Source organism: Agelaius tricolor, unplaced genomic scaffold (assembly GCF_023055355.1).
Source record: "Agelaius tricolor isolate 1412-34295 unplaced genomic scaffold, bAgeTri1.0.p SCAF_7, whole genome shotgun sequence".
Classification (NCBI taxonomy): domain Eukaryota; kingdom Metazoa; phylum Chordata; class Aves; order Passeriformes; family Icteridae; genus Agelaius; species Agelaius tricolor.
In genome coordinates this window covers 8,012,423-8,037,688 of record NW_027269267.1, presented here as the reverse complement: position 1 = coordinate 8,037,688, position 25,266 = coordinate 8,012,423, and the positions used below count along the sequence as shown (strand labels likewise).

The window sequence follows — 25,266 nt, the reverse complement described above, 5'->3', positions numbered from 1 at the left end:
AACTACAGAGGTAAGTCAAGGAGTTGCAGCATCTGAAAATATCTCAGTTTCAGACATTCTAGTTTCACATTTTTTATATCAGTACCAGCACTCCAGTTGGGGTTTTTTGGCAGTAACTTGGGGGCAAACTTAAGCATTTAAGCAGCCAATCTGCAGCTGCTCTCAGTTCTCAGAGCCATTTTCTCTGTTTATGACAGATCACTCAGCAGCTTTCACTGTGCCCCTGGACACAGCTTGATGCAGAGACCGACCTGCCTGCACAGGCATCTCCCCAGGTGGGAGGATGGACAAGGGTATTTATGAGAGGACGACAACGGGGAATGGGTTCAAATGGAAAAAGAGTAAGTTTAGGTTAGATATCAGGAAAAAATTCTTCCCTGATCGGCTGGTGAGGCACTGGCACAGGCTGCCCAGAGAAGCTGTGGATGCCCCATCCCTGGCAGTGTTCAAGGCCAGGCTGGATGGGACTCAGAGCAACCAGGGCTAGGGGAAGGTGTCCCTGCCCATGGCAGGGGGCTGGAACTGGGTGATCTTTATGGTCCCTTCAAAACCAAAGCATTTTATGAATGGGAAATCGCGACCACCTCCCCCCACTCCAGCCCCGGATGAGCTCCGGGACAGATCTGGCCAGGCCTCCGCATCCTCCCGGGATGCTGCGAGGCGGCACGGCCAGCCGGGCACGGAGGGATCCGCGGCACTCACAGGTCGGCCAGCACGGTGAGCTCGGCGTAGGTGCGGTGCAGGAGGAACTCGATGAGGGTGCTGAGGCGGTAGCCGGGGCTGGCGGCGGCTGTCACGGCACCGGGGGCCGGCGGGGCCGGGGCTGACGCGGGGCCGGCCGGCACCAGCTGGGCGCTCTCCAGCTGCACCGGCGCCATGGCGGCGGCGGCGCCTCGGCCCCGGGCAGGAGCCGCGCGGCAGCCCGGGAACGGCTCCCGGCGGCGCCGGCACCGCGCCCGGCTCGCCCCGCACGGACGGAGCGGGGAAGGGGCGGCGGGAGCGGGGCGGCTCCGCAGCGCTCAGAGCCCGCCGGGCGCAGGGGCCGCCGCCATGATGGGGCACGGGACCGGAAGCGAACGGGGACCCTTTCCGGGAAGCGCGGGCGGGGCGGGGGCAGCGGGACGGGGGGACAGAGGCGGGACAGAGGGACACAGGAGGGACTGAGGGACACAGGGACACACGGTCACAGGGACACACGCGGGACATGGGGATGGCGCTGGCCGTGTGCCACGGGACCGCTCGATCCCGGGATGGGTCAGGCTGGAAGGGACCGCAGTGCGCCATCTGGTCCCACCTCCCTGGTCAAGCGGGGCCATCCCAGAGCACATGGCCCAGGAGTGTGTCCGGACCGTTCTGGAGTATCTCCAGTGAGGGAGGCTCCACACCCTCTCTGGGCAGTCTGTCCCAGTGCTCGGTCGCTGCACAGCAAAGAAATTCTTCCTCATGTTCAGGTGGAAGTTCTGGGCATCAATCTGCCTGTGCCTCCTGTCCCATCGCCCCAGGGAGCAGAGCCTGGTCCATGCCCTGACCCTCCCTGCAGACACTGACAGACAGGGATGAGGGGCCTCGGGGCTGGACAGGCCCAGCTCCCTCAGCCTGTCCTCAGTGAGATGCTCCAGTCGCTCCATCATCTTCATCACCCTCCACTGGATCAGCTCCAGGAGCTCCATGTCTGTCCTGTCCTGAGGAGCCCAGAGCTGGACACAGCACTCCAGGTGATCCTCACAGGGCTGAGCAGAGGGGCAGGATTCCCTCCCTGCCCCTGTATCTGCTGATGTTACTGAAATCCAGGGTGAAGGAGAACCAGATTATAGACTTGGTGCCTCAAAAAGTGCCTTTGATGCAGCTCTTGGGGCTGTCAAGGGCCAGTGGGCTCTGCTGGACACCAGGCTGGCCAGTCCCTTCCTGATGATCCATTTGTGAGGGGTGTCCAGATGAGAAGCACTAGTGGAACATCGACCTTTGAGGTCATTGTTAAAGAGGGAAAAGGGAGCCACGAGCAGCAGAGCATCCAGTGGGATTCGGGGATAAACACAAAGCATTGGGAACTTTTTCATATTTCTGCCCTACAGATCAACAGGCACAGCTGAAGGGAGGGAGAGGGGAGGTCTGCAAACAGCTGAAGATTGATGTGTTGTGTACTGGTTAACCAAAGGGGACTGTGTAAGGAAACTATAAATCCTGGGTGGTTTGTGTCATGATTCAGTCAAGTATTAAATCATAAATTCTTGCCTTATGATTACAAAGAAACCCCTGAAATAAACATAATAAATACCCAAACTCCTCCAAGTTTAATAAGTTTAATAAAAAGAAGGAGAGGTCCTATTTGTTTTGTATGAAGTGCAGACTTTAAAAAACCTCTCCTTTTACCCGTATCTTTCCAGGAAAGTTAAATATTAAAGGAAACATTTTTCAACCTGAGAAGTGTGTAATCAGTTTAATAATAATAACAATAGCAATAACCCACTCAGGTAGGAAGGGCAGCACTGCTGCAGCTGTGAGCCATGCAAGGTTTGTCACAGTAAGATGAACTTTTGAACTGGGGGTGGATGATTGTTGACTGGGAATTTTTTACTCCTAAAATCACCATGTGTTTATACCTTTTTTTAATTAGTTGAGAGGGTTTTTTTTTTCAATACAGATGAAAGAAATTTTTGTTCTGTTTATATAAATTAATCTCTAAAGGATTGATAAAGGATAGAATGATAAATACTTTCTGGATCATGTTTTGATATAAATTATTGGCTTAATGTATTTTAAGTTCTGGTCTGCCCATTTCAAAGATTTTTTTTCCAAATGTATGAAAATCTTTTATTTTTTTCCACTTTAGATGCATGAATAAATGCAGTGTACTCCTTTTTACAGCCAACTAGCTGCACTAATGAAGAAAATACTGACTTACATGCACAGGAATCTGATTAGGGTCTTATAAGAACTGTAACATAGAAATACAGGATTTATAATTGTTTTCCCTCCTTATTCCCATCTCTTCACTTCTGATTTAGTCTGTAATAAAGTTCCCATTGATTTCAGTGGCACAAGCTCCTTTGATTTTGGTGGTACAAGCTCAGACTTTGTTGATGAAAAAGCAGGTGGGAAATTCTGATGCAGTTTAACTTTGCTGCTGTTAGAATCCTTCCTCAGAAAAGCTCTGGTCTTGGTGAAGTTTTCAGCATTGGTGGGAGGGATGGATGTCTTCAGTGTGTCTGCCTTGCTCCATTCCTCTTGGAGAGAAGCTGATCAGTGCTATGGCACAAATTGTGCTGGGCTCTCCTCTCACATGGCTGCATAGGAGAGAAACTCTTGATACTGTTTTCAAAAAAAGGAGGAACAGCTACTGAGAAATTTCAGGAGATCAAGGCTTACAGTTTTGCACCCACAGCGATTGTGCTGTTGGGAGACTTGGCAAGATGATTTGTTTTAACTGATGGAGATGAGCGGTAGGAGTTCAAAAACGATTGTCTGGCCTACATAATAGTAGTGAAAAAGAAATATTTAAGTTTCCTGCTTCTTGTTGCCTTTCTGAGGTTGGCAGGGCTACCTTTCTTTGACACAAGTACTTTGAGGAAGGATGAGCATTGTGCCTAAATTCAAAACTTCAGCTTGAAGGAACTGGAAGTAGGTTCCAGAAATCTGTTGAGGTGGAAAAAGCAAAACTATGTGAGGCAGAAAGCTGGGCCAGTGGGGTTGCTGGAAAGAGTAGCAAGACTTCTGGGGTAGACAGGTCTCCTTGCAAAAGCTACTGTATTTTCATTTGTGTTTATTCTCTTCATTCAGCAGGTTCCAACTTCTGCCATTTAAACCTGGTGACAAATTTTCTCATAGCAATGGAAGAGAACAGGCCTGGTAAGTCTCATACAAGCCTTGGCTCTGACCTCAGGCTTTCCTGCAGACAAACAACCCCTCACACAGACACTCAGAGTGGCACTGGGTCCTGCCCAGTGAGCAATGTCACACAGACTCTCAGAGTGGCACTGGATCCTGCCCAGTGAGCAATGTCACACAGACACTCAGAGTGGCACTGGGTCCTGCCCAGTGACCAATGTCACACAGACACTCAGAGTGGCACTGGGTCCTGCCCAGTGACCAATGTCACACAGACACTCAGAGTGGCACTGGGTCCTGCTGAGTGACCAATGTCACACAGACTCTCAGAGTGGCACTGGGTCCTGCCCAGTGACCAATGTCACACGGACACTCAGAGTGGCACTGGGTCCTGCTGAGTGACCAGTGTCACACAGACTCTCAGAGTGGCACTGGGTCCTGCTGAGTGACCTGATGTGCAGGCTTGGCTGGCCCATACACACAATGAATGTGCATTTCTCCACCCCAAAAGATTTCTGGAATGTACTTCCAGTTCCTTCAAGCTGAAGATGTGAATTTAGGCACAATGCTCAACCCATCATAGAATGGCTTGGGTTAGAAGGGACCTTAAAGATCAGCTTGTTCCAATCCCCCTGCCATGGACAGGGACACCTTTCAATCACTACAGCATGTTGCTCAAACTTCATCCAACCTGGTTTTGAACACTTCCAGGGATGGGGCATCCACAGTTTCTCTGGTCACCCTGTGGCAGGGCCTCACACCCTCACAGTAAAGCAGCCATCTTGATGAGCAGCTCTGCCTGGCTCTGTCATGGAGCACAGACAGGGCCTGAGAGCCATAGGGGAAGGAGGGAAGCCTGGCAGGAGGATGTGGTAGGGACCCAGAGGATGGGGGTGATGGCCCAGCATTGCATCCAGTCTCTGGGTCAGCCTGGCCAGCTCCTGCTGTGTGTGCCCCACTGTGTGACATGAGGATGGAGAAGGGTCTGCAGGGGAAGCTGTATGAGGAGCAGCAGAGTGCACTTGGTGTGTTCAGCCTGGAGAAGAGGAAACTGAGGGGAGACCTCACTGCAGTTACAGCTTCCTTGTGAGGGGCAGAGCAGATGCAGGTACAGATCTCTTCTCTCTCATGACCAGTGACAGGACTCAAGGGAATGGCCTGAAGTTGTGTCAGGGGAGGTTAAGGCTGGGTATCAGAAAAAGGTTCTTCCCCCAGAGGGTGGCTGGGCACTGGAACAGGCTCCCCAAGGCAGTGGTCACAGCACCAAACCTGACAGAGCTTGAGAAGTGTTTGGACAATGCTCTCAGGCACATGGTGTGACTCTTGGGGTGTCCTGTGCTGGGCCAGGAGTTGGACTTGATGATCCTGGTGGGTCTCTTCCAACTCAGCTTATTCTATGATCCCACGTTTCTAGTCACTGCACCCCTGTATATGTAAAAAGCCTTACTGGGGAGCCCAGAAGCCTGACTTCAGATAGGGATTTGTTGGTTGATCAGAACCTGTTGCTATTAACTGTGGAGCTGACAGGGTTACAGAGCTAATGGGAAGGACAGCAGGTGACTTTCTGTTTCCAGGGAAGTTAAACATTTACTGTTCTTGGAGCCCTGGGGTGAATGTTCAGTGTATTGTGCTCTACAAGGCAGGCTCTGAGCTGTCCTGTGTTTGTGTGGCTCAGAGCGTGGGCATTCCATTTCTCTGGCAGGCTTTTAAATCAGAGAAATGTTTAATGACACAAGCACCTCCTGGACTTGACACTTAAGTATTTTTTTAAATAATAAAAAATAATACTATGCAGATATAGTGCAAAGATTTCTTGTTAATCATTTAATTGATGCAGTGTTGGGATGTTCAGCAATGTTATATCCAAATGCCCATATAAATTAGGAGTAATAAAAGTTTCATGTCTTTCTTTTTAGAAGGCATGAGAAAATCAGATATAGTGTGGGAGAGCTCCCACATACAGTATCAGTAATTGCAGTGCTACATATTATATACTTACAGAGCTTACAATTCAATAAAAGATATATATTTAAATTCTAATGGGGTTTCATGTGTCACTATTAAATCAAACACATACCAATACTGAAAAAAGATTAGATTTTTCTATTATAACACTTGCATGAATGTAAGACTTTTTCTAAACGTTATGCTGAAAGTCCAGTGGAAAAATATCAGTGACCTTTTAATCACAAATTATTTTATGTCCTATATCTTTATTATCTATTATTTTTTAATTAAAAGTACTTTTTAAATTAATTAATTTGTTGACAGTCCTGTACTTCAAGCCACAAATCACTCTTTTGTGATTTGTGCAGGGCTTACTGCACCAAAAATAAAGCATTCTTTGCAAAATTGTGTGTGTGTTAAAGGAAGAGGGTTTGTAGCTGGTTACTGCAGGTGCTCTGCTTTTTTTCGGTTTATTAAAGGGTCACAAAGGGAACCAACTAAAAAAAGAAAAAGCCTCCAACTTAAAAGCTTTAAAGTTATAATTTTACATCTCTTTTTTGATCTGCTTTGTCTGTGGGATTAAGTTTGACAACTATTTGTTTGAATGATAGGAGACCTATAGTAACAGATTGAGAGTTCTCCATCAGTCAGTCTGGTTAGTGAGACAGAGAATCTCTTGTGTGGTGTGTAGTAAAGTACACCCCAGTTCTAATTATGTGTTGTGAACAACTTAAGAAAAGCAACATTCTCCAAGTCATAAAATAGAATCTTTGATTTACTTGAATTTACAAAAGTCCCCTTTCTTATTATAAGGCAAAATGGATGAGTTTTTTTAATACTGAACATAGCTGTATTACTCTGAGCTTCTTTTGGGGCTTCTTTACTAACAATGTTGATATCCAGTGTAAATTTTAAATTGATTTATTTCTGTCAGACTGGAACTAAAGCCAGCTAAAGACCTTGCTATCCTCAAAAGACTGTATTTTCATTATTATTGCCATTAAGTTAATTACAACTCAATTTACTATTTTAACCACAGAAGATGCATTTTTTTCTGTGCATAAAAAAATGCTTTGTTCACAAGTAATTCTGAAATGGGAGCAAAACAGTGACATCCTTTCTGAACCCCACATCTTTGAAAAGCTAACAAAGGAGAAAGAGCCCCTGATCTGGCAATCTGGCACAAAGGGGTAAAGTGATGAATTGCACTGTTCAGTCATGGACTTGGACAATTTGACAATACCTTCCAAACCCTGTGATTTCTCCCCATCTAACCATCCCTGGGTGTTACTCAGTATTTGAAAAAGATACATGTGTGCTGAAAAAATACAAAGTGAGCCCTTATTTCAACATGAAAGCACTTTGGGGCAGAAAGAATTTATCTGTGCAAACACCTAAAAGAGATGGAGAGAATGTCAGGGAAGTGGATGTGATTAGTCATACCCAGTGGGAGCAGGCCTGCAGCTGTGAAGAATTCTGTCCTGACCTTAGAAGTAGGCAGCTCGATTGTGTTTAACTGGTGCTGCCTAATGCATTCAGACAGTGCAAACTCTCCCGCTCCTCTAAAGACAAAGGTGGGTACCAGAACATGCTTAATTGCAAATTCTTTGTAGATCTCAGCTGTGCTCAGATAAGGTTTAAATGCTGACCCTCTCTCTCAGAAGTAAGGACATACAGAATTGTGTCTGAGCTGCCATCCTCCACTCAGACTTTGGATGTGAAGGAAGTTTCTGGGTTAAGATGCTATCCAAGAAATTTCCTTCTTGCACAGCTTCTAGACTGGGATATTTTTTTCCCCAGAAGGGATAAACCAGCATTTTTTGTAGCAGTTAGAATCTTATCTAAGCACTGCCTGTGTCACAAAGCTCCAAGATGCCAGCTCTGACAACAGGGAATGCAAGAAGAGGTTTGGCTCCAGACTGATTAGATGTTTAACTCTGTGACTGCAAACTTGGTTGACTTAGTGAACTCCAGCAACTATTCACTGTCCCTTAAAATTGAAGAGTACTGTAAAAAGGCAAACTCATATCTGTAGCAGTGCAGGAATACTGCTTCTCTGGTAGATTATAAGGTATTTTGCTAATGGGCAAGAGGTGCAGGTTGCTCTCAGATGCTATAGCGGCTTCCATGCAGGCAGCAATTTTGGCCAGTGCCAGTTTTGGAAGATCAGAAATTGTAGTTTGAGGGTGGAATCGTCTCTCTTCAAGGACTGTATTTCACCTGGAAACACCAACTTCTCACACCTACCCAAATAGATAGAGCCTGTTGTGGCAGAGAGACAGGAAATCCTTCGTGTGGGGCCAGGCAGCACCTGGCTGAGAGATTGTTCAGAGATTTTTGTGGAGCACAGACCACATCCTGAGAACTGCATGTAGCCCACGGTTCATGCTGCTTACAGCTAAGCCTGGAAGATTCCCTGCCCTACTGATTGCAGAAGTAATTAATAGCCTGTGGCTAGTTGCAGCACTGTGCAAAATGCTAAAACTTGTTACTTTTCTGCACAGCTGTAGAATGCAGAAGACACAGTAGAATCTCAGTAAATCCTGGCAATGTTTTATTTTCAGTTGGGGTTCAGCCAGGAGAGCTGTAGCCCCTTCTATCCCCCTTCTATATTTTGTTTGTTTGGTTTATAGGAAATGATTTGATCCTGAAAGTGAACACTTTTTGTGAAAATGTGCTTTCACCAGAAAGCACAGCACTGCCCAATGGCGCCGTAGTGCAAACAAAACAAATTGTGTGGGGAAATGACTGTGCTTCACCTCAGAATGTCACTTACTGGAACTGATTCCTTCAGGCCTGAGAGCAAGATTGGAAAGAAGAGCAACAACAGAGCAATATCTCTCCCTCTAGTGCCTACAGACCCAGACTTTCTAGAGTATGACAGCTCAAAGGAAGACTGAAAGAGAAGAAAAAAATAATCTGTCTTTCTGCGATGCATTTAGGACAAGCAAAAGCACATTCACAGCTAATTTTAAGCAGCCTTCAGAATGCAACACCTTATTAACTCACTTGTAGCTAATCCTTGCATTCTGGTATTTTTAGAAGGCATCATACAATTCAGCAGTAGTTTCAGCCCATGTCTCCTTTGTAATAGGACACCACTCTATTTCTCATTTTATAAGAATTAGCTTTCTGACAATAAGCCTTGCTCACATAACACAAACTGATTTAACTAAATGAATTTAGAAATTATATTAGATACACATGGACACTTTTATTTCTCCCCACCTCTAAGGTGGCATTCATAGTTTGGTTTAAGGGAGCCCTATGACAAGTCTAGGTGGAACAGGTTGAGACCTGCCTCCACCCCTTGCCTGTCTCATCCTCTGCACCAGGAGGAGAGTTTGGTCTAATTTCCTATCTGAAACTGTAGGAGGGTAAAGTCACCTCCATAGGCTAAGGGTGCTTTTCTTGGCCACATTTATAGTGCAAGAACCACCCCCAGTACTGGACTGCAGCAATTTGAATGCATGGATTTTGAAGCATTTGAAGACAGTGCCTCTTCCTTTGGTGGCTTATTATTTTTTGATTTTGTGGGAACTCAGGATACAGCTGTATCAAGTGCAAACAGTGCTATTTTGTCTGTGCCTGGTTTTATCCTGATCCAGTATCTCCCAGCCAGGAGGCTTAGGTTAGCTCTGGGCTGCCTCTAATGAGCTGCAAATGAAAACAAAGTCCTCTAGCCCGTGGTTTCTCTCTGTTATGTGTTATCTAATCAGGGCTCTCTGGAACAGGACTTTGGAAACCTGTTCCCTGCACAAGCATATGAACAAGACTTATCAGTGGTTTGTGTTAAGGCTGCTTTGGAGCAAACAGAAATACAGAGCGGTCTTTTTGATTTTTTTTTCCCATAAATGTATAATATGTTTTCTTACAAAGACAGACATAAAAAAATCCTCCTTCTCTTTAGCATCTTGTAGAACCCAGAGGTACAGTACATAAAATACCAGTACATCAGGAGAGAAAAACTGAACATTTTCTGGAATAAAACAAGGAATGAAAACTAAAACCAATTCCTGTTCCTTTGACTTGCTAGAATGTAGATAAAAACTCTAACATTTCTAGGGATGGGTTTGTGTACATGGGAAAGCTGCTGAAAATCAGTGAAATATGTACTTAAAAGCTGATTATTCTGCACCTTTCCCTGGATAGATCCTTTAATACTGTACAAACAGTGTCCTTCTGCAGGGTAGGTAATCTGTTTCTAATAGGTAAAAAGAGACCACGTAATTCTGTAGTGCAAAATGTCTGCTGCCAGAATAGCTGGGCAGAGCCTTTTCTCCATGCAAAGAAGGTCTATCTTAATTGCAGCTAATCCAGTCAGAAAAGAGCAACAAATCTCCACACACAAGAGGTATTTATCAGTCTAAAATGTGACAGGAAAACAATGAAGATTTCCCCACAGAGTGCTGAGTCTGAGCTCTTATCTGGAGCTGTCCCTTCATTTCACCCCAAAGTTTCCCTGTTGAAGAGGTTCCCAACTTAGGCATGTATCACATCACCTCCTTGTTTGTAACATCACATTGCATGAGGAAATTGTGTCCAGGGCTTCACTGTGCTGGCAAATTGTATCCCCACATCTTGGAGAGGGGTGAGAAGGGACAAGTGAAGGACAGGGCAGGTGTTTGTCAGCTCTGGGTGCTTTACCTGGGAGGACTCAGACTCTTGCCATGCTCTGGGCTGCATCCAGCTGGGTGCCCAAGGGGGCAGAGGTGACAGGAGCCCCTGTGCACACACACAGGCTCTGGAGGTGTCCATCTGTGTGCACAGCACAGAGCAGCAGGCAGGGATCAGGGCATTCACCTCTCCTGTGATAAGAGCCATAAATCACAGTGTTCAGAGCATGCAGAAGAGGCAAAGAGCACTGAAGATGGGGGATGTCATCCTCCCTGCCTACCCTGAAGTAGTAAAGCCTGTCTTGTAGCCCACAACAATTTCACCCATTAGTCTGTTTAGTCCTTCCTGTCAGAGCACTGTTTCATTTTCAAACACAAAAACTTTCAAACTATCTTGAAATAATAATTAATTTAATTCCCCTAAGCAGACCCACCTGCAAACGGTATTTCTCCCATCTGCCTCCAGTATCTCAGTATATCAGAAGGCTTTCCCTACTCTCCTAATTTTTTAAGGACTCACCTGAGCCCTTTGTCTCAATTACTGATAATCTTCTACAGCCTAAAAATAACTGTTCTTAAAATGGGTCACTCTCTGAACAGATGTGGTTTCCTTAGTGTGGGTGATGTTGCAACAGGAAACCAACTTGCTACAGAACAGAGTCATTATTTACACTAGTCCTGGGCCATGGATAGAAACCTGTCACAAATTTTAGCTCAGAAAAACAAATGTTAGTCATAGGAAAAAGGGAGAAAGTTAGAGAAATGAAGGAACTGTAGGAAGCCAGACTAGTTTTAAATTGAGGGAGGAGAAATGCAGTCCATAACTTGTCATGACTGATGGGGATGAAAGCTAACTAGGATACTGGTTGGACCACTGGAGGACTCTGATTGAAGGAGTTTTACAGAAACACTTTTTAAAAAAAAACTTACAGACTATTGCCAGGGCAGGCACCCACCACTTTAATGTCTGTAGTTCAGACTGGATTTGTCTGCATGTGTTCTGAATGTCAAAAGTGATAATGAAGATAGGAAATGAAAATATTTCTCCTTAACCCATGAAGAGAGGCTGAGAGCCTTGTTGAAATAAAATCTCTTCTGCAGATTTTGCAATCAGAATAGAGATTACATTTTCAGGGCCTTGAAGGTCTCCACGTGGTGTATAACCCTTTGATGCACCTTCTGCTTTGTGCTTCCATCACAGCCTGAGAAGGAAAGTCTGGGGCAGAGTACATAATTTCTTACACCATGGGAGAAGCAGAAGTGACAAAAGCATTTCCAGAACATTGCTAGGAGAATGCTGAGATGCCACATGTGCATTCAAAAATTACTTTTCTAAAAACAGAGAGGACACCTGCAATTGCTGTAATTGCTGGTTTGGTGCTCATGTCCACAGATCAAAAGAAAAGGAGCTCTCCTCCTGTTAGATAAGGATTACTAATCCAAAGTGAAGGACATTGGGAGAAGTCTTCTTTGTTTTGGAAGAACAATGGGAATTGGTTGTGCCCATTAAGTAAAAAGTCTTGCTTTGGTGTAGTTTTTTTCTCTTTGTGTAATCAGTGCTTTACAGATTTATGGAATATGAGATTATTTTCTTTGACCTTCAATATATCACAGAACCTTCAGTTTCACTGAACTGACATTGTTGCTGAGCAGAACATGTTGTGTACCTTATGCTTGGCACAGTGTACCATGAAGAAAGTGCCCAGTCTTGGTGTGAAGGCATCAAAAAATGGAGCAGCCAAGGTTTCATTTCATTGTCACAGTTTCACTTTCACAGTCTGACAACTGTGCTGCTCTTAGCTCCCCTCATGTGATTCTCCACTAGACTCCATGACAGGGCAGGTCATAGTTGATGCCTAATGGTTTTCAGTGCTTCTTGTATTTGTGAAACATCTGAGAGACAGATTTTCTTAGCAGTGTAGAGATGCTGTGCTTGAAGGGGGTCTCTGTAACACTCTCAGGCTATGAATTGTGGTAGAACATGCCAGCTGAGCATAGAAGGGAAAGAAAATGAAATATAAATTTGTTACTGCAGAGCCAGAATAGCAAGGATAAATTCTGTCTGTTTCCAGGCATCTACTTTATATTCCCACCTAAGGATACCATTAGTGGAGACAAACTGAGCTCTTTTGATCACTTTCCACTGTGAAAAGGGTCAATCTTCCTTGCTCTTCACACTCCCTCCTACATGATCCTGACTCACCCTTGGGCTGACTTTCATATTCATTGAGCTGATGCAGCTCATTAACCCATCAGAAAACTGTTCTTTTTTTTTTTTTTTTTTTACTTCTCTGGATTTATTTTCTCTCAGTTCAATGAGCTGAATCTGCTCAGCCAGGGGTCAGGTAAGTGTCAAAAGTAAGGAAGCACGGCTGGGAAGCAGGTAGGATTAGGGGAAGGAAGAGGAGGAAGATGGGAAAAAGCACACAAGGTGAAGGAACAAGACTGCTTCTTTCAGTGACAGAAAGCCTTAAAATCAGCTTACCATGTCTGAGTATATCCTTAGGAAGTTATTTCCCTGGAATTCCTGTGGGTTCAGTGTAGAAGAGGGAGTTTCTTTAGATGTTGGTTAAAAAGGAAATAAAAGGAAGTAATCTAATTTAGGCACCTAGGTTAGGCAATATAAATAGGCCTGTTCTTTACTGCAAAGACCCCTGTGACCAAAGCTTTAAAATACAGTTAGTGACTAAATGCCTGCAAAAACAAAACAGTTGTCTCTAAATGGAGAAGTGTCTTCAGAGAGCTCCAGAAGGCCTCAAGTGCAGTCAGAAAGACCATGCAAGGCCAGGGAGCAGGGCATGAGCCCCAGCTGGGTTGGCTGGGGGAGTCAGAGTGCAGCAAAGGCTGGTGAAGCTGGTGTCACTTGGAGTTTGCTCAGGCTCTGCCTGAGGAGGAAATCAGGAACACTCCTCTGGCATACACCTTGTTTTCAGCACAGCAGAGCTCTCCCCTGCCATTCCCTGCGTGCCACCAGCTCTCTCCTTAACTTTGTTTCTGTCTTGCTCTTTTTTCACTTCTTGCCATTATTTGTAAAACTACTACTGAAAATGACCTACATAAATAAATAAATGGAATGAATAAATCATGAGGGAGAGAATGAATGTGTGTGTGTAGGTGGATGACACAGAGAGCCGGGCTGGTGGGAGCAGCAGGAGCTATCAGTTCATTTGCTGTCAGCAGCAGAGCCCCAGGGAGGGTAAGGACATTAAGTACCTGATTGTGCAAGGTGCTCAGTGCCTTCATCTTCTGTCGTTTTTGGAGATAATCAAAAGCATTTCCAGACCTTGCCAGTAGAGGCTTCCAGGAAGGATGAAGAAGGCAAAAGACTAAACCTGTGACTTTTATCCTTTGTTTTTTCACTTTTCAGATCCCTAAGGATTTTTTCCCCATAATGAATCTTTTGATAATTACCTTTCATGGAGCCTTTTAAAACAATCAATGGACCCTCAAGGGTGCAACTGAGTTTCTGGCCTTCAGATAATGTAAGGCAGGAGAAACTTCCCTTTTGCAAAAGCAAGTCTGGAAGGGTAATTTCAGAGTTTATATTGGTTGTATCCTCTCAGGTATGACTTTTTCTCCATGGAAGACACTTGTAAGCCACTGGCCCCTTGCCACACCACTGAACCCTGGGACTTTTCTGTATTGGAGCATGAGGTGAACTCTGCAGTTCAGGGAGGATTTTGATGCTCCTTTGAGATTTGCCACATCTTGGCCCCAGAGATGAAATGTGCCCATTATGCTGACAGCTTTGCTCTTCAGAATGAGGCATATACAGCTGGAATTCAACTGATTGCAGAAATGCAAGGTATTAGTAAATGGACAGATTCTGACCAAAAAAAAAAAAAAAAAGATAAAGTGGTTTAATTATCAGTGGTGTTTGCAGTAAGTTCTCAGTGCTTCTGACCTTGCAGCAGTCCTCCCTTTTTTTTTCTGAGAAATTCAGACCTTTGTGTGATATGTCCAGAGGATAAGGTTGTATTATGGTATGAGGTAGATAGAGCAGTTTTTTAAAGAATGCTTGGAAACATGTGTCCATGCCTGTGGGTTTTGTATATGTACATTTTCTTTTCACCTTTTTAAAATATGTGGCTCTTTAGCACTCATCACAGGAGTCTAGACATACCTCCTAAATTATAAGTAGCTGGATTAGAACTAAAGAAATTGTCTTGAATTTCTCTTCAAGTCAAGTGTGGCTTGTTCCTGTTCTCTTCTAAAAGTTTGCTCTGCCCCAAACTTTACAATTGACCATTGGAGGTGTTGTGGGAGATCCAAATGACACACAGTGCAGCCAGCCCTTGGGGACATTATGCACTTCCCTGAAGAGCCCAGGAAAGGAACACAGAATTTTTCACTTTCTTTTTCAGTATGCAGGGTAGCAGCAGAATTGAGAATAGGATATAGAGGATGAGGTATTGTTGGTTGCAGGCTGTGCTTTTGAGAAGATGTGATGTTCTAAATTGATTTCCTCTTTAAACTTGGCAATTGTACATGGAGGAATAGGGAATTACAATAACAAAGTTTGGAATTCATAAATATACTTATAACTCTGGTCAAGTGCAAATCCCTCAGGTGGTGAGGAAGGCACAGTGAGCCTATCAGTCACAGGTAGAACAGTCTCCACAGATTTCTACAGAGATTGCTCAGAATCAACCATTTGTTCAGCTCTGAGATGCTGTTCACATACAAAGTGGGCCAGGATGTCACCTGACTGTGGCTGACAGCCAGTCCACTGACTGTGGCTTATTGCATATGTGTAAGTCCAAGGTTACCTAAGTTAACTCAACAAGAAAGAGAAAATTCAAAGGAAAATGTGGGCAGCTGCACCAGAAACCTCATTATTGTAAATCTGGGAGCCTCCAGAATGACTTGTGAACATCCCTGTCAGGTCAAACATTATTGCCCCCCATTCCTCCAGATAATACTGCTCCCTGTAGGACCTGATGGGTCAATATCACTGGCAAACTGCATGAGCTTCCTTTGTGCCAGGGCTGGGCAGGACATGTCCAGCCCTTCCAAGTGGTTTTGAGCCTGTGACAGCAGGCCATGGCCAGGAGCTGTGCTCCGTATCACCCTGGGAATGCCACCACCTTTCTGGATCCTTCCTGGCCTTGGATTTCTTCTGTCCATCCTCACAGTGTAGTCCTGAAGCAGTGGATGAAGAAGGGAGTTGTGGCCATAGGCTGATGTGTGTGTGACCGTGGTGAAGTAAGAGACGAGAATGTTGACTCCATGATCAGAAGGCTTGATTTATTATTTTATGATATATATATTACATTATAACTATACTAAAAAGAAAAAGAAGGGAAAGGTTTTCTCACAAACTAGCAAAGCTAAGAATAGAATAGAAAATAATGAAAACAAAAGACAGCTCTCTCAGACTCTGTCTGAGATAGCTCTGTCTTGATTGGCCATTAATTATACACATTCAAGATGGGCCAATCAAAAATCCACCTGTTGCATTCCACAGCAGCAGATGACCATTGTTTACATTCATTTTTCTGGGGCCTCAGCATCCCAGAAGGGAAAATCCTAAAGAAAGGATTTTTAGTGAAAAATGTCTGCGACAGATGTGGGCAGCCACACAAGTGCTGCCCTGTTAGAGATTCTGTGCCTTATCTTCCATTTGATCTCTTTTCCAGATGGGTGAAAGCAATAGAAATTAAGAGGTATTTACCTGATGCAGAAGCCTCCATTCCACCTTCAGGGGGAACTGAGCCATCTAGGTACGTAAAGCCTCAGTGACAGTCAGTGGGCTGGATCCTATAGAATGGAAAGGGGAAGACAAAGCACCACACTTGGTGGGATTTCCAGAAGGATTTCATTACTTAAGGTTCACACTGATTTAAGAGCAGGTGGCTAACTACATAAGCACATTTGTAAACCTATCAAGTGGGGATTTGTATGTGTAGATGTCTAAATATTTACCTTTGTACAGCATTTAGTAACTCTGAAATAAGTGTTCCTGTCCAGCTCCAGTGCAGGAGCCTGTACAGTCATGCAAACATGGCCCTGCCTCTCAGCAGGGGATATTAAGTCTGGCACTACATGGATTTAACTCAGACATTTGGCTTCTCAACCAGAACTGCACTTGAATGCTTTTTCAAATGCTCCCTTATTCATCTAGAGCAAAAGAAGTGGTGTTAGCACACCACCCTGTCAGTGCCCTGCACTCCTTTGGGTAAGGATTGTCCCTTGGTGAAGACAGCATCCATGGAAACTACAGAGGTGGCTGCTCTCCACTCTTTTCCAGGCATACCCTTGTCAGCTTTCTTGTATGTTTCTCAGCATTTGAATCTAAAAAAGCTATTAAAAACCTTAAAAGGATCAGAGATAACATTTACTTACTATTTACACACCTATTCCCAGTCAGATAACTCACAGTGCCTCGGCCACCTTGCCTGATAATCAGGACAGCATATGGAATACTATGTGCTTCTCCCTTTCACCTCCACTCTCTCCATCACTGCTGCAATCCAGTACCCAGAGCACTGTCCTGAATACAGATTTCCTTCTTCCTGCTCTGCTTATTTCCTTTAAGGCATTTTTCCCCCTCTTGTGGATTGACAGACTTATCAACACCAGCTAAGATTCATTTAATATGCCCAGCATAAGCCAAACAGGATCCTGGCCTGTCTCTCCATATTCTTTTCTCACAAAGAAATGGTTTTAGCTGCAATTATTTGCATTGTCTGCTGAAATATTTAGCAAATGCAATAGTTTGGTAGTCAGGTGTTGCTGTAACCTACCCTGAATGTTAAGTGTATAAGCCAATTCTGCAGATGCTTGCTTGGATTTTTGTTTTGTTTTTCTTCCTGTCTGTGATGAGATGATATCCCCAGGAAGCAGGGACACAGCAGCACCCTGGGCTGGATGCTGCACTCCTGGTCTCTATGTTGGAGATGTGCAGGGGCATCCACACACAGCAAGCCTGCAGAATTAATCCCAGATGCCAAATGTGGAGATGAGTATCACGTGGCAAAGCTTTGAATTTTTCATTTTTCATTCATTAAAAGGCAGTCAAAAAGAAAAAAGCTTCGTTCTCATCCTCTTGAGTGCTGTCACACTCACTCATATGCACACATACACTGCTGCCTTTCCAGTTAATACCAAGGGATGTAATGCCACAGTAAGGAGAGAACTGTAGCAGATTTCCATGGATTATGGAGTATATTTTTATGGATCCAATTGCAAAAGAATCATTGCTATTTTTTTTTTGAGGTTTTAGTGTCTCGCAAAAATATTTCTCTTTTTTTTTCCTCTCTGTCCAATTTAAAATCTCCTCTGGCATTAGGCAAAATGTTTCTCTTATTAATCCCCATCAGTATAGTCCTAGTTTGCTGCAGATGCTCTGCTGCATGTTAGAACATGCAGCACCTGAATGTGCTTATCTACCTGTAGGAATTCCCTCCTTGGGTACCACAGCGTTCCTGCAGGCAAGGAGCAGCTATCCATGGGCAGCAGCATGCACAGGCACTCAGAGGCATCCCTTTAATCTGAGGTTACAGGCCACTGTCAAGTGCTGGTGGACAGAGTGCAGGCCAGACTGTCAGAGGTGCCAGCTGAATGCAGAGCAGTCACATGGATATCGCCTCTTGGTGATAACAGCAGAAGAAAAAATGCCTTTATTCACTGTAAAGAACATTGGCAAGGCATGCCCAACTCACCCACAGCCCTGAAATCGAATGGAGAAAAGGAAAGACTTGCATCTCTGTCTCTTTGTTTATAAACCTGTCTGTAACACACTCCAGGGCTCCATGCTCCTTTTCTGATAGATGTGCAAAGCCTGCAGATGGTGACTTTGTCCAGCTTCCATGCTAACACAGGGCCATATCTGGGACATCCTGGGGGTTGTGCTCTTGATGTTGGCACATCAGAGTCTGTGACATCAGAGGATATCCTGCCTACAGCTTCCCAAAATCACTGGAAAGGCTTCTATGGGAGATTGTACCTTTTTACAGTGTGTCACTGATAGACAGCGGTGATGCTGTCACTCTTAGGGAAGTGACAATGTTCCTGCCTCCACAGCACGTTCACCTTGGTGCATGTGTTCTGATTTAAGAGTTTAAAAAACCATCTTAAAAGAATTCTCTCAGCGTGTAACTGATATTGACACATCAAGGACACAATTATCATTCTGCTCACATGGAAGGGAAATGTTGAAAAGTAACCCTTCAGCCCATTCCTAGTATTTTCTATTTATCATTCACCAAATGTACACTTTTAAAATTGTAGTATTTGACTAGATTTTTTTTAAAGTGTTGAGTTTTGGGGGTTTTTTCTCCGTTAGCCCTCTCTCTGTCATCAGGCAAATGGCTTGGGGAAGTCCCCACAAGTCACCTGGGAGCACTTGTTGAACAGTTGGAGTTACAGAGCAGCATTCACCTTTGGCAAGAGCTGCCTCTGATCCTCAGGACAGCATGGGAAAGTGCATACAGGGCATTCTAATCCTTGCAGGCAGATATTTGTCCTTGTGAAAAAAAAGCATCTTCATGGCATGGGAAATCTGTCCCAGGAATCTTTGTACAGGCAAGTCCTTGAGCTATGGACTTCTAGAAACAGGGAAATTAAGGAAAATACTTGCCCTCTATTCTAAACTCTTCTAGGCATCTGGTTTTGGCCCTTTTTGGATAAATAATTATTGAGCTAGATAGACTACAGGTCTAACTGAGTGGGATATTTGTTATTAGAAGGGATGATATTTGTTATTTTGGGATATTTTTTATTAGAGGTAGTTAATGCCTGAAAAAAAACCAGCTAATCAGGAAACCATTTTTCATGCACTTTTTTCACCTCCATTGGCTTCAGCCATAATGACAGGTCCCAAATCAGAATCATGCCAGTGGCTGAGAAGTGTTTTTTTCAGTACAAGCAAGAATTTCCTGTTCTGTTCAAGTTGGTTGGGTCCACTGAATAGCCTCTGTGATCTATTTCAGCACTGAGAGGCAAGGGTAGGCCACATCTCGGGGATGACATGTTCTGTCGTGGTCAAAGGGCAGCAGATGGAAATGAAAGTTGGTGAAGTAAACAGTTAGGAGAAGGTGCTTGTCATATAACAAACAGAAGTGACTCATGCAATGTCCCCTTCCCCCTCCAGTCATTACATGAATCACCTCACCTGTGTCCAAGGAAAGGTCAAACCAATTTCTCAGTTCTTGGAAGAGTTTTCGATTTAAAAGTACCGCAGGATCGTGACATTATTTAGTGTGAAGAGTTGTATGGGCTCTGATTCAGTTTAACATGGGATTACAATTCTATTAGAACTGTCTCGATTACACAATGTGATTAATGTACATCTTGACTAGCTCTCACTGCCAACACAGATTTTCCTTTTCCAAACTCCTTTAGTGCTCTCTCTAGCTCTCCCTTGTTATTTGTAATTGTTTGGCTTAGAAATAAAAAGTGAGGAGATGGAGGAAAGTATACTTCCACTGGAGGAAGAAGCATAGACTCATTTTAAGAGGGTGAGGAATTGGGATTATAAAATAATTACTCTTCATGGTTTCATCTGCAAACCCATCCCAGTTATGCTAAGGAGGATGTTCACTCTTTTTTGCCTCTCCCTCACATGTGGGCTCTACTGGCCTCTTCTCTGTATTATTCAGAACCTAAAGGGAGGATAAGTGCTGCTCTGGAAAATTTCAACTTGTCAGAAGTGACACAGTGTTGGTAGCAGGAAGGGTTCTTTCATCCCTGGCTTTTCCATGACTCTCCTCCTGCTCCCAGCCCCATTTGTTTCCATATTACATGCTTGTTACCGGGAAGAATACAGGAAGAAATTAATCCTGGTATGGATTTCTCTCAAGGCACATTTCTCTCATTTCCATTTTGGCTTGATCCTCTGTTAACTGTCATAAGATAAAATCAGGCAGCTTGACGTTTTTATTTTGTTCTCCACACAACAGGTTGGGTTAACCTATGTGGGATTCCCATATGTAATTTACCCAGCTAATTTATGTGGAAAATACCAGCTCTCTTGCCCTAGCTTGAATTTGAGTTTGACTGAGTTTCCTTAGCATAAAAGCAAACCTCATTTCCAAATGAAAACATGTTTTTTCCCCTTCTGAAGTAGTTTGTCCTCCTGCATGGATGTGATATAAAGGAACATATATTCTCTTTTTCTGCCATTTAATTTTCCTCTTTTCAATTGTACACTCCAAAAGCAGGGGGTGAATGGGAAGGAGATGTCTTGGCAAATCTGGTCACTGCCATTATCATACCTGTAAATGAATTAGGAGGCAGTGAACCTTTTAAAATAAGATGTTTAAATTCTGTACATAGGATCATGCTTGATTTTTATAATAAAATCCACATATTTCTGTCTGCATCTCATGCAAGACTGCACCCATCCTGGAAAAATCAATTGAAGTGTTTCTGTGTTATGAAACATAGGCACTTATTTTTTAATTATTGCACTCAGCTTGAGGCTATGCTTCTCTGTGACTGGCTAACCTGGATCTGTTATAACTCCATTACAATTCAAAATTCAACAGCATTAGCAGTTTTCATCACACTAAATTGTTATTGGAAATGTTTGTGCTGAGTCTCACTCCAAATATAACTAAAGCAACTAAAATGTTCGTTCTTCCTATAGATTACTTAGCCTAAATAGAAATTAATAAGGATGCAAGACTCCATTTTTATGTTTTGAAAGAATTTATTTGCTTGTTTGTAGGAGCCAGAAAGTAAGTTGAGGTGAATGAAGTGGAAAGAGCACTTTTGCTCAGTGAACTATAGGCTTGAGATTGAACAAAATCATTGACAGTTTTACCAGAGAGGGCTTGCAGATGCCCATCAAAATGTCTGCACACAGACTGGCCCTGCAGCATGGGAGCAGCAGAACGCACTGCCACGAGGGAGATCTGGCTGGGTATTTATACCCTGCTCATTGCCATGGAAACAGAAAGTCTTATGAAATGCAGACATTGCATACAGAGGTGTTTGTGCTCTCCTGCCTCTCTCACACTCACTCTTTCCTTCCCCCCAACCCTGGGGCTTTTATGGCTGGTTGAATAGTGAGGAGGCCCAGTGTCAGCCAACAGCTTGAACAGACTCCCAAAGCCTTGGGATCCCTGGGGCAGTGCCTGCTGGAGGGTGCCCTCAGCACTGGATCCTCCAGCCCTGCAGTGACCCACCTGTCACAGGAGCTCCTGAGCCCTCTGAGTGCCTGGCCACTCCAGGCAGGGCTGGGAAGTCCTTCAGCAATACCTGGAGGTCACAGCTGTGGAGAAGGAGCACCAAGACTTAACTCACATCGTGCCTCCTGCCTCCCCAGGGATGCAGGGAGTTACAGCCGTGGGGTGGGAGGTCCTGAGCTCAGAGTTTGGTGGGGGGCTCTCTGCCAGGAGCTGAGGGGGGTTTCCAAGCTCTGGACCACCACACATCCCCTGCTTCTTACACAAAACATTTCCTCTTTCAGCAGCCACATGCCAGGGTCGTTCAAAATGGGAGCTCTTCCTCCTGTGGTCACATCTGGCACTGACTGTGTGAATTTTAGGTAGGTATTAATCATGTTTTTGCACCTCCATACTTCACTGGCATGTTGTGCCACTTTTTTTCATTAATATCACTGTAATGTACCTGGGAGCTTATCAAATGAAGCCAATAGCAATAAAAGTATCCTAGCTGACTTAAAAAATAAATTAGTCTTTTTCTGCTTCTGTCTATAAAAGAAGTCTACCCTAAGAGCTGGGTAATTGGTAAGCTCTGGCCCTCTTAGCCCACATCTATATAATTTGCAAAGCTGGGGTTAACATGATGCTTCAAGTCAGTATGCTGACACAATCTAATTTTCTAAAGAAAAAGGCTGACTACAGGTCTTCAGAAATTCTTTAAAATGTTCTGCTTAGTCTTATGGCAGTATGTTGTACTAGCCAAGAAAAATGCAAAACCAGGTTTTGGGTGTTTTGGAGCAGTTAAGATTCAGGAGTGCTGTGGAAGGAAAGGGAAGTTACCTCTTGTTTCCTGTGAACATCTTCTCCATGCTATAAGATATTGTTCACTCTCCTTGGCCAGAGAAGAAATTTATAAATGGCAGAGAAATCAAGAATCCAGAAGACTCTGGAACTGGGAATTTTGATGTCTAAAGCAAATGAAACGGTGAATTTCTATGACAGTATATTGTTGTTTTTATGAATTTGTTAGTCTTTTGATTTAGAAATGGTTGTATTGTTAACATAGTACTTCTTTTGCTGTAGCTACACACTTAAGTAGTCATGGTACAACACCCAAAATTGCTACCTAGAGATACAGTATTTTGTACACAGTAGGATTTCTAATTGCTTGAATAATACTACACAATGGAATAATTTCTCACACAGTGAGAGCTGTTTCTCACTGCTTGAGCTATAATAACCTCTTGGGAAGTCATGGAGCTGCAAACTGTAATGATCTATGTAGAGCATTTTTGCTCAGTCTCTACTCTTAAAATGCTCAGCATTCACTAAAAAAATGAATCAGGAGAAACTGGTAAAAATAAGTTGCAGAAACAGAATGAGATGGCTCTTCAGATTTATATATAGAAGGCTTTTTAGACGCCCACATCCCCTATATTAAAAACAGTGATTCAGAAAATCAGCCAGCGGATTCCTGAACCAAAGTATTGTGTGTGATTTTTGCAGTCCACATTTAAAGAGATGCATTGTTTACAAGAATGAAATGGGCATTACAAGGCACTTTTGCAATACAGCTGCCTTGTAGTGTAGTCTCTTTACTTGGATGAGATGATGCCAGTTTTAATTTACCAGTTTAGGTTGCTATATGCATCTATGCATTAATAAAAACAAACTTTCTTCTCAGAAATATATATGAAACAATTCACCCAGAAATGTACATGGTAATAATAAATAACCAAAACAGAGTGAGCCTGAAAAGAGTAGCAAAGTCACATATCTGTTGCCTACAGCAAAGAACTGGAGTTGGGAAGATATTGTGCTTAAACCTGCCTGCAAGTCAAATATTTGCCATCCAAATCCAGAATCCTCTTTTTGAAAGGACAGAAGGAGCTGACTACAGCCCAAACTCTCTAGATCACTCTTCCAATCCTCCTTAAAGGCGAGGGGCCACTGGAAACACTTTGGTTTGTTGGTGAAACCACAGTGGCAAATGTTAATTAAACTTCCTGTCACAACCTGTGGAATTGAGATAAGGGGGAGGTTCCCAAAATGATGCCACCTACTCCTCTGGCATGGCATGTCCAAGGCCAGGGAGGTGCCCTGGGACCTCAGTGCCAAGGATCCAGCTGGCAGCAGGACCTGGTACAGGGGCAGCAGCTGCCCTGGAGCCGCCTCCCAGACTGGAACTTCCACTGACTGGAACCTAAGGCAGTGCCAAATGCAGGATGATATATTTTGAATGGTCATGTGCCCCCCAAAAAATTTATATTGGTGTGTACTGATGAGCCTAGGTGTAGTTTTTAATAAAGTTCTTTGTGTTTTTGACCCACCTACCCAGGATTGTGAGCCCAGACTGCAAAACTCCAAGCAGACTGACAGCTTGGCACCGAGAATGGGGACTCTGCTTTCCCAGATGGAGAAGCTGCTGTGCAAGAGCTGCCAGCCCTGACAGCAGCTGCCCAGGGGGAGGCGAGACTGCCCCAGAAGGACAGCTCCTTGCTCAAACCCTGCTCAAAAGACACAAAAGAGAGGAATCACATACTGCAGAAACCCTCCTTCCCCACCAGAGAAGACAGCCTAGGACCTTCTTGAATGCCCTTGCCCAGCTGAGTGCTTGATTTTTGTCCTGAATTATATTCTAGACTCAGTATGGAACAGCACTGATGGTGGCTGTGCATGTGAATAGACTGAAATCTGACAATTTTAAAATTATCAGATTTAATTTAAAATATCTAATAATTTTAAAAAATACACACCCTAAGGACTTTTTAGGCATTAGGGGTACCTAGTGGGACTGAAGAACTTTAGTTATTCAGTTTAGTTATTTAGTTATTTAGAACTTTAGCCCTTCCTGGCTCCTCTGCTAGAAGAGCAGCGCAGAAACTTTTTAAAATATCAGTCAGTGTTTCACCCACTGCCATCTGTGCTCTTTTTCAGGACAGAATTAATGTTGGAAGGGCTTTTCTGGATGGAAATTAAGAGTAGGTCTAGTACTTTAGAGAAACAACAAGCCTTTGTTTCCCTTTCAGTGTTACAAGGAAGAGAGGTTTGCTGTACAGGCTATGACATAACTAAAAGTAGCTGTCTCAGAGGATGAAAGTTAAGAATAAGGTACATATTCAAAATACCTCTGTGTGCTCTTTCAGACTAGAAATCAGTGCTGTGCCATCTTCTGGGTTGGTGTGGAGATCAGGCTTTGCTGGATGCTACACAAAGGGAGCAATCACTGGCAGAGCTCCCATAGGCTTAAGGAAAGGCAGGACTCACACCGAAGGAATTTGAAGCAGTCAGTTCCATTCAGAGTGTGGCCTCTCGTGTGCTATTTCTCCTCTGCTTTTCAAAACTAAGCTGGTGATCACAGAAAGGCTTGTCCTGCATGCCTTCATTCCAGAGGAATTTATCCCAGAATAAAGTCACCCCCCCCATGCATTAGCAAGACAAGGCTTCCTGCTTAGTCCCCTTTTATCCTGTCAGGCTGTGCTGGAGCAGCCTGCTCTTAAAGGAAGTGTGAGACCCAGCTGGGGCTCACCTCTGCCAGCAAATGGAACAGCAGCTCAGCCAGTGTGGCCAGTGGAAAGAGCCCAGGTAGGATCTGAGATGGTCATTTGTGTGTGGACAGTCCAGGGCAGTTTCAGGAAGCAATGGGTTAAGTCCACACTGGTGACAAAGATGGTGACACACACATGGTGAGTTTTGTTCTATTGCTGGCACTTGGGGAATTAGAGCCCGTGGAGGTGGCACCAGGAAGAAGTGAAGCCCTCAAAGAA

At 44.0% G+C, this 25,266-nt stretch overlaps 2 protein-coding genes across 2 annotated transcripts in view; one reads left to right on the top strand and one right to left on the bottom strand.

The window, feature by feature from the left end:
* The window catches only part of MED14 (mediator complex subunit 14), a 34,924-nt gene extending 33,852 nt beyond the window's left edge, over nucleotides 1-1,072 (bottom strand). Inside the window, exon 1 of the mRNA XM_071430294.1 lies at nucleotides 703-1,072. Coding sequence (XP_071286395.1) covers nucleotides 703-878 — 176 coding nt within the window. The 5' untranslated portion in view covers nucleotides 879-1,072. The remainder of the gene's footprint in view (nucleotides 1-702) is intronic.
* On the top strand, nucleotides 372-24,436 carry LOC139591578 (uncharacterized). Its single transcript, XM_071430295.1, has 4 exons — nucleotides 372-717; nucleotides 3,778-3,846; nucleotides 21,805-21,882; nucleotides 23,838-24,436. The coding sequence occupies exons 1-4, from the start codon at nucleotides 506-508 to the stop codon at nucleotides 24,115-24,117; spliced, it is 639 nt and encodes a 212-aa protein (XP_071286396.1). The 5' UTR covers nucleotides 372-505; the 3' UTR covers nucleotides 24,118-24,436.
* The last annotated feature ends 830 nt before the right edge of the window (nucleotides 24,437-25,266 follow it).